This window comes from Bison bison, unplaced genomic scaffold, assembly GCF_000754665.1.
Source record: "Bison bison bison isolate TAMUID 2011002044 unplaced genomic scaffold, Bison_UMD1.0 scf7180017864456, whole genome shotgun sequence".
Classification (NCBI taxonomy): domain Eukaryota; kingdom Metazoa; phylum Chordata; class Mammalia; order Artiodactyla; family Bovidae; genus Bison; species Bison bison.
In genome coordinates, this window is record NW_011495018.1 from 13,624,617 (window position 1) to 13,634,008 (window position 9,392).

General features: G+C 54.2%; 1 protein-coding gene across 1 annotated transcript; it reads right to left on the bottom strand.

Moving 5' to 3' along the window:
- Positions 1-3,697: 3,697 nt before the first annotated feature.
- On the bottom strand, positions 3,698-9,366 carry EMX2 (empty spiracles homeobox 2). Its single transcript, XM_010859582.1, has 4 exons — positions 9,076-9,366; positions 8,800-9,007; positions 7,384-7,568; positions 3,698-5,192 (listed from the first exon to the last, which is right to left on the bottom strand). The coding sequence occupies exons 1-4, from the start codon at positions 9,364-9,366 to the stop codon at positions 5,025-5,027; spliced, it is 852 nt and encodes a 283-aa protein (XP_010857884.1). The 3' UTR covers positions 3,698-5,024.
- Positions 9,367-9,392: the final 26 nt, after the last annotated feature.

Genomic DNA, 9,392 nt, shown 5'->3' on the forward strand with positions numbered 1-9,392 from the left:
CCCGCAACACACAAGTGCCGCCATCATCCGGGACGCCACCCAAACACGGAGAAATGTTCCCGCGAGCCACACACACCGAGGTCATTCCCATCCTCCGAGATCCACAGCTATCGCGGGGCTCACGGCCACTCGACGCTAGCACACGAATCCACCCAAAACTGTGTTTCTACACCTTCCTGTCCGAACTCCATACAATCTGGACGCACAAGGAAAGCTGGCCACCTTGACACACTCAGATCTACACACACAGCACTGGCCTCTCCGGCCTCTTAACTCACGCAGTTAGCACAATTAGCACCTACACACCCTGACTTCACTCCTGGCTCAGACACACAAGCACAACTGTTTTACAGACCTAACTCATACACTCAACCTCTACAAAGTCACAAGCGCAGCCTCCCGCCCTAACTCACGTCCCCACCCTTATTCCGACTTGCAACTGCCCACAAGCAGGGAGCCCAGCCCAGATCCCCCCAACGGCGGCGCGGGGCCCCGGGCCAGGCCTCCGACCCGCCAGAGTTCCTCCCCACCCCCGCCCCCGCCCCAGTGGGCCTGCGCGTCCGAGACTTTGTTTCCTGCGACTCGAGGCGGGGACGGGGAGGAGCCGAGGTTTCCAAGGCCGCGCGCAGGCCCGAGCCCCCTTTCTGCCGGGCCCGCTTGGCGCGGCTCTCTGCCTGCCACAATCCGCCCCTAGCACAAAAGTGGCCCGGCAGGTTCCGGGCCGCCGCCAAAGCTCCCGCTCCGGCTGCGCTTGGCTGCCAGAAACAGAGCTGGAGCGAGCCGGGGGTACCGGACACGCAAAACAAGAGGCAGAAGCGGGTAACAGTCCGGAGGTCCCAGGCTTTTATCTCATGAGTTTTTGATGCCTTGAACGCAACCACCGCCCTCCTGCCCCAAACCTCTGCTTGCGCCTACCAGGCCCTTTGCCGCCCTGAGGAACTGGACCCCAAATGAGAAACGCGCGCCGAGCTCCTCTGTACCTCGCAGGAAGGAGAATGAGGTTGGGCACCCTTGCCTTGTACATTCCGTTTGACTCTTGGGGAAATATTAACGGAGAACCCATGCCTCTCGGCTCCCTAAACCCACTCAGCTCAGGTGAACGCACACAATTGACAAGAGAGCGGGTCATCGATCAGACGTGTAACCTACATTGCCATCCGGGATAACAGGCAGGACTCAAGGCAACATGCGTGCAGCTCCAGGTGTAGGGAGAAAAGCCGAACCTGACCCTGGATGCCCACTGAGCCCTGCCAGGGTTATCTAGGCCTGGTACCCATGAACCGCGAGGGAGGACACAGACCTGCAGCACACAGCTCCCACGCTCCCCTCCCCAAGGGGCTCCAGCCCAGCACGCGCGCACTGCGACGGGGACACGGGGACGCAGCCGCACAGCACACGCGCCCCGCACCCTGCCCCGCGCCCCGCGCCCAGATAGTCATCGTGGGATGGCATCTCGCAAATATTTATATTCCTCGGCGCCACGGCAGCCCGCGTCCACATTAGACCCTCTAATCCTGCCACTTTAAATAGATGAATTAATAAAGCAAACGAGCGGCTAATAAGCTGACTGTCCAGCCTTTTTGAGGCGGGGGAAGGACTCGAAAGTGCGCCAAATTTGTTTGCAGTGGATCAAGGCGAGCCGCCTCTGCTTCACTTTCTTTATCTTAATTCCGACTTGAAAAGATATAATTATCTAGTTTGAACAGAGCTGCTATCAAATCCTTCTTTGGGCCGGGAAGGGGGGCGTTGGAGTGGATTGCGGCTCTCTGAGCCGCTCCGTGCAGCCGGAGATAGCGCGTAATGAAGATGTGGAGGCCCGAGATACAAAGGGCATTAACCTCATTAGCATGAAACCTTTTCTTCTTACCATTGTGGGACCCTTTCAGCCGCCTAATCCCCCCTATTTTCAAAGCTTGGTTTGTAATAAAGCTTTTAGTTTTTTTTTTTTTCAAAGCTAATAGTATTCTCTGATGATTTTATTGCAGTTACACTACATAGGACATTTACCAAAAAAATAATAATAATAAATCTTCATCACGCTCCCCCTTTTCTGGTACTTAAAAAAAAAAGTATATGCTTCTTGCAGAAATAAGCCTTTTGTCAAGATGGGAAATTTTCTTCAGGAAAGGCTAGTCTGAATTTTAACAGGTCTGTGCTCCGTATTTGAGGCGTTCTGGGCTTGAGGAAGTGGGTCGAAGGGAAAGGTAACTTGTTTAAAAGAAAGAGGTGCGGAGGTGCTGCAGCAGGGACTGCGAAGCACAGAAGACAGCTATTGGCCAGAGTCCCACTGTCCAAGTGGCTGGAATCCCCGACTGAGTCCCCAGGATACACAGGGCAGCACCTGTCCCCGTCTCCTGAAGCACACCCCTCTTCTGAATTAGCCCCTTCTGGCCCAGCATCCTCAGAGCCGAGTCTCCGCCAGTCCACCCACACCTTTCCAGGAAGTCTGTGTGGAAATGCCCCTACAAACAGCCAGAGTTCTCCAGAGAAACAGAGAGGGAGAAAGGGGGTGAGAAAGGCAGAGATAAAAGGGGAAAAAAAGAGAGAGAGAGACCAAGAATGAAATCTACTTTAGAAGAGAGGAAGGGAGGGGAAAAAAAAGAAAGAAAAATTTCCATAGTGCCCTATAGTCCCCACACGTGCACAGAATGTCTAATCTTAACTTTTCAAGGCAGGATGTTAACAAAGCTTGTATTTTTGCCCTGCATTGTAACTTGGTCTTATCACAGTGTAAAGGGTGGGGAGATTGTCCTAAATTATGTCCAGGCAGCCCCCCTGGATCCGTGGATTAAGAGATTAAAGGAGACCACTGGGCAAGGCCTCCTCTTTCCCCTTCATATTCCTGGTATGATAATTGCTTAAACTGATTTGCACTTTCACAAAAGCTCGCAGGACGCTTTGTAGCTCGAACAGAACAGACGAGGTTTCTCTATCAATGGAAATAAAACTGATTAATGCAGCCTATCAGGATAAGAAGCAAATGAAGCATGCAAAAACAACCTCGTACCCCCAGAAGGGGGAAGGAGGTGGGGGGAGCTAAGTTTCCTCCAAGACTGGTTACAACTTTTTCTTTACTGTTAAAATTGAGAGTTGAAGGTTTCTCAGAATGCTTGCCTTATAAGGCTGCTGAGGCCCTTGGGCTCATCTCATCACCTTTAGCAGATTGGGGCTGGAGAGAGGAAGTAAAGAAGAGAGGGAGGGAGGAGAGAAGGAAGGAAGAGAAGGAGGAAGAAAAAGAGAGGGAGAAGAGACATATTTCAGGGGTTTGAGGTCAGAAACACATTTTAAACATACTAGGATTCTGATTCTGCTAAGTGTTTTCCCTAATCCTAGGGGAATATTCTTCAGTGCATAGCTACATGTCTAGTTTTTGTGTTTTTTTTTTAAATAACTAGAGGTTAAGAGTAGTAAGCATGTTTAACCTGAAATTCAAATTAAACTCCTTCTTTAGGCCGTGCAATGGGCAAAGGTCTGGATGGAAAACTTTTCTTCCATCTCTTTTCTGAAGGACTTAAGTTTTCCTAATCCTCTCCCTTTTCCACCCTCTTCTCTCTTTAAAATGCCCAAGAATCCATCAGTCTGGCCCTTTTGTGGGTGGTGAGCCTGTGCTTCTTGAGCCTAGTTGGGGAAGGACCACACTCAAATTAAAAAGATGCTTTAAAAAAAAAATCACTTCAATTTCCCAAGACGACTACTCTGAGGGCATATTGATAAATCTTTATTGACAAAATATTGACATTGACATACTTCTTGGAAGTATATAGTGTGTTAGAATTCTAACAAATTAACACAAAACACAAAAATATTTACATTCTGGTATAGAAGACATTAAGGAAGCATTTGTCACTCTCTTTAGTAAGTCTATGATCTTGAAATAGAAACTCAGTGCTTGAAAACTTGCCGCAGTGTCCTTGGCCACACTTAACATCATCCCCGCTAACTACAGTCCTTCAGTTTTTGCAATATATAGATTTAAAGTTTGGAATGGCCTTTACGGCAAATGGTTGAACTCAGCCAATATCTTCAATGACTAAAAGGAGAAGTTTACTTCGTGGTTTTAAGCCTCGGCATGTTAGGAAAGGGAATGTCCAAGAAATAGAATTTAGATTTTTTGTTGTTTCTTTTCCCAGAACAAGTTCTGACTCCTCTTATGGGCACCCTCCCCCTCCACCCCCAGCCCCCCATCCTGTTCCCCATTTCTCTGAAAGAGGACCACTATTGCTGAGCCTACCTCATTTAGCTTTCACAATCACTTTGACATCAGAAGGTATCAAAAAGTGTTTACAGACTGCACGTTTCTTGAAAAAAAAATCAAAATAAAAACACACAGAACCTGTTTTTAAAAGGAAAAGAAAATTACAATTCATTTTCTGTCTTTAGACACCATTCGCCCAACAACTGCTACATGCAATTCAAGTTTTTGAACAGGTGTGGGATGGGGCTGGATATGGAATCTCGATTATTACTCATTATTTTTAAAGATTGGGGGGAAAAAAACACTTCGAAGGGCAAAATTTAAAAGTCCTGTGCCTGGTTGGGTTGTTTTTTTTTTTTTCTTTTATCATCACCATTATCATCATCATTTAAAAAAAAAAAATCGGACTGCGATAAACGGAATACCTGCCAATCATCTTGTCTCGCTGGTTTGGCGTTTGACTGACAGCTCCCCTTGTCAGAGCGCCTTCGGCTTTGCCACCTTAGGACCTCTCTCTCTCTCTCTTTCTGCCTCACTCACTCACTCAGCTGCCTCTTTAGACAAGGGTAGCGTGTTCATCAAGGAGCCTCCCGTCTTCTGCCATCGAGGCGCGGCCTCGGATGAGGACCCTGGTTCTGCCGCCCGTCTACGTCGCGCCGCGGCTCCTCTCTCTGACTCCCTGTCCCCTTCTCCGTGAATGTGTGTGTGCGGTTGTTTTTGTTTTGTAGGGTTTTTGTTTTCTTTTTTTTTTTTTTTTCCGTCTTCCCCTCCTCTCCCTGTCTCTGTTTTGCTCTGTGATGTCCGTTTCGGTGGGGTTCTGTCTGTGTTTTTAATCGTCTGAGGTCACATCTATTTCCTCGGGACTCGCCTGCTTTGTGGCGATCCTCCACCGGTTAATATGGTGCGTCCCTTTTTTCTTTTGTTGCGAATCTGAGCCTTCTTCCTCCAGCTTCTGCCTTTTGAACTTCGTCCTGCGGTTCTGAAACCATACTTTTACCTGCAGGAGAGGCAGAGAGGGCGCGTTAGTATTCCTGCACAGCGCCCTCCTACCTCCTCCTCTATTGCCTGGCCAGACCCTGGGCTGAGACTACAAAAGTCCAGTGTCCCGGGCCGCGCATCCTGTTAACCGGCACCCACACCCCGCTACAGCCTTCCCTTGGGGAACAGAGCTCCTGTTGCCGGGCCCGGGGAAGCCTGATCCCGGCCCTTCTGAGCCCTCCTGGTGAAACCTTTCCCCTGGCCCCGCCGGCTCCGCGTGCTCGGTGCCCCTTTTAGCTTCAGCCAACTCAGGACACCCACATCCCCTTTGAGTGCAAAAGCCTGCCAAACATTGGGAAGCCCTTATAAAATAATAAGTAAAGGAAAATTAAAAGGTCCCTGACTCTCTCTACCTAACCAGTGCCGCAAACAGTTGATTCCCGCTGCTGGGCCCAATGTGCTTTCATTTTCTGCCAGTTTCCGCAGCCACTGTCTAAATATAGTGCCTCCTCTGCAAGGCCTGGGCCCTGGGGTAGGCAGTCAGGATTTGCCTGCGCTTCCTCCTCTGTGCCCAGGACTCTTGCAGGTGAGCAGGAGCGGTTGTGGCAGACAGTCGGGGGTGGGGGTTTAGGGGGAAAACCAGGGGGGACGGTGGGGGTACAGAGCCCTGGGGACTAACCCAGCTGAATCTTTTCAGCTCGGAAAAGAGGCTCTAAAGTGAAAGCTTCCGCAAGACCGTGGGATAGAGGGGAAGTAAAAGGAAAACCGAGAAAGATAAGGGAAGAGCCCCCTCTGTCCTCTTCTTGACCAGCTCCAGGGCAGGCCAGGGCCAAACTCCCACCCCATCGCATCACTTCCCACCAGGGCGGGGCTGGCGGCCTGGCCTCCCCAGAGGGCAGCTAGTAGTCTGGGGAGCACTTATGTGGGACTGGGTTGCACCGGTCCCTGGGGGAGATTGGTGATGGGTCCCTATACACTGACCAGACCAGACAGTGGCACTGCCCAAGCTTCTCAGCAGCGAGGGAGAGGTGAGGAAAATGGTGTTGACTGCACCTTCCACGGCCCCGGGTCTGTCCCCACTCTGCTGGCAGTACCCCCAGGCCCCTGAAGTCCGCTGGGCTTTCTCCTTTGAGTCGGCAGGCCCAGGTCCCGGCTTGCTCTCCCCGAATGCCCCCAGTCCCCCAAAGTGTTCCCATGAAAAAGCTGAGCTGGAACAAGGCTGAGTTTAATTTGCTTTGAGTTTGCTAATTGAGGGGGAGGACGATTCATTTCTCCCCGGCGCTCGCCCAAGGCGCTAGTCGGTGCGCTCGGGGCTTGACACGCACACAAAGACTCCAGGCAGCGTGGGCAGCGAGGCGGACAAAGACCACCGCCGCCTCGGCTATCCAGGAGAAATCAGCCGGGCGCGCCTTGTGCCGGGCCCCGCACCAACCCGCGAGGCCCTCTTCGGTTTTGTCTGGGGGAACAAAAGCCTTTTAAAACAAAAGCCTCGACCTCTTTGCGCCTCCCGGGAAAAGTGTTACAACTTAATCTGCCCGAAAATGTTACTGTTTGCCGGGAACTTTGACCCCGCCCTGCGGCTCCGCGTACAGTGGCGCCTACTGTAGCCCGAAACCACCTCCCCAACCCCGGGGCAGGCCGGAGCCTGGCCCGCCGGGGGACCCTGTTGCGCAGCAAGGGTCTACCCCCTGAGGCAGCCCCTCTCCGCAGCCTCCTGGCTCAGTTTCTCCGATTTAGGGACGCACCCAGGATGCCTGGCTCGATGGCCTGACTCTCCTGTCCCCTCAAGGGGAGTAACTGGGAGCTGTCCGTGTGAGCCGTGAGCCTCTGGCAGCACGGACCTCGCTCTTAACCCACTCCCAGCCCTCTCTTCCCAGCCTCGAGCCCCAAACGCTCCTACACCTCTTCCTGGCTCCAGCCGTGCCCGCAGACTCGCACCGAAAGTCTCATCAAAAGTGCAGAGGTGTCTCACCCAGGAGCTGCGAGTCCAGCCCGGCCCTACAGAAAAAGCAACTCAGCCGGTCCCCCTCACTCCTCGGAACCTCCAGCGGGTCGGCTCCGACAGTCCGGTGCTGGAGCCCAAGGAAACCAAGAGCCCCTCAAAACTTACACATCTTGAGCCCAGGGCGTGGGAGTAACTCCCGGCCTATTGGCGGAAGGCCCTCTGTCCAGGGATCGGGGATGCGGTGGCCGCGCCGGGGCCCGCTCACCTGAGTTTCCGTGAGGCTGAGGCTGTGCGCCAACTGCTTCCTCTCGGCGCCCACCACGTAGTGATTCTTCTCGAAGGCGTGTTCCAGCCTCAGAAGCTGGGACGGGGAAAAGGCGGTGCGGATCCGCTTCGGCTTTCGGGCCAGGGCGTTGTGCAAAAGGAAGCTCTCCGGGCTTGCGTCGTTCCCTGCGGGGAACACAGCAGAAGTCCTGTTAGAGGTGGCCGTCCTAACCCGGGCCGCGCGCTTCTCCGGAGCCGGGCTGACCTGGCAGCGAGCTCAAGGCCTTCGCGGACGTACCCGGTGCGGCTTGGCCCAGAGGGGGCCGGGCCCCTCCAGACGCGCGAAGGGAACGCCGGTCCAGCCGCCTGGCCCTGTCCGCTGGGCCCGGACCTGAGCGGCTGCCACCCAGCAGTTGTCCTAGGCGGGCTTTGCAGACCCCCAGGCGCCGCGGGCCTCACCACCTCCGCGCCGGGCACCCGGGGATCGAGGAGGGGGCAGCAAGACCGGATCCGGGGATTGGCGCCCTGGACCCAAAGAAACGGCTTTCTTTTTTTTTCTCATCTCGGAGAAAAGTTTGCCCCCGGGGATGAGGGGCGGAGAGGTGATGAGCCGCTATCTAAAGTTTTCTCCGGTACGTATTTTCAAAGTCTTTATCCTCCGGAAAAGCGCAGAGGCCGGGCGTGTCGTTGCAGCCCGGGCTTCAGAGAAATCTCTCCGGCGGGTGCGCAGGGTTTCTGCTGCCGCTGCCTCCCCGAGGTCCCGGCTTCCCCGCTGCCCTGCTCCGGAGAACTAGGAGACGCGAGCGAAGGCATCGTAACCCGGGGGGGTACGGAGCCGCGGGCACCTTTTAGGACTGTTCGCGGCCCCCGAAGATCCCAGCTACTCCGAGTCTGGTGTGAGGACCAAGACCGTGGCTGCTGGAAAATGAGGAAAGGGAGCCCTAAACTTTGCAAGCAGAGCCAGTTTCAGGTCCACTCACTGGGGTGGGAAATCGATTCACCAAAAACCCAAAGAAAAACAAACCGACAGTTCGGGGGGATGGAGGCAAATTCGGTCTGGGAATAAGGGTAAAACGTTGTTTTTGTTTGGTTTGGTTTTTGAAATTAAGGAAGGGGGGGGGGCGTCTACCCGACTTTAGGCGCTGGCAGGAATGCAAAGGGTTAACAAATGGACAAGCCGCCGAGTATTGATCGGCTGCCTCCGGAGGTAGGTCTTTTCCCCGCTCGGATCGCCAAACTAATTACTTGTCCCGTTTACCGGAGTTTTAACTTTCCTCCTACCCTCCACCCAGAGGAAAAAAAAAATCCAAAAAAAAACAGCAAGAAAGGAAAACACCCAAACAGATTTCCTCTAGCCCATCTTCCGACCCGGTTCATTTCTTTTAAAAGAAAAACAAAAACAAAAATCAGTCCGAACCTGCTTTCCCGCCGTGGCGGCTCGGCTCCGGAATTGAACAGGTCACCGCGAGAGTGCCGAGCCTCGGAGAGGTTCCTACCCGCGCGGGTTCCCGCCCCTCCCCAGCCTCCGAAATAAGCAGGATCAAACAACCCCCCCAGACTTTGCTCCGGGGGCGTAAGGGTCTCTTCGCTGCCAGAAGAGGGTCAGAGACCGAGACGTCGCAGGTCTAGGAGACAGGGGCGCGGAGTGGGTGGCGAACACGTAGTGGAAGGCGAACCTGGGGCCGGCCCTTGCCTGCGCCCCTCGGAGCCAGGGCGGCGAGAGCATAGCCCAGGAGACGGAGAGCCTGGGCACCCCGCGGGCCATGGATTCCTCGGTGGCCAGCACTCCGAGCAGGCTAAGACAGCCCGCCTTGAGAGCATTCGGAGGCAACTCCTCTGCGTCCCTCCTTAAAGGGTCAAGCGGCCGCAGGCCAGCCCCCAAACTGGCCGCAGCTCGGAGACTGGGGACCAACACCAAGCCCGACTCCTCGCCGCCCAGTTTCCAGACGCAGCGAGCGGGCGGTCGAGCCGGAAAAACCTCCATCCAGGCCTCGCCGGGCGCCCACCCGG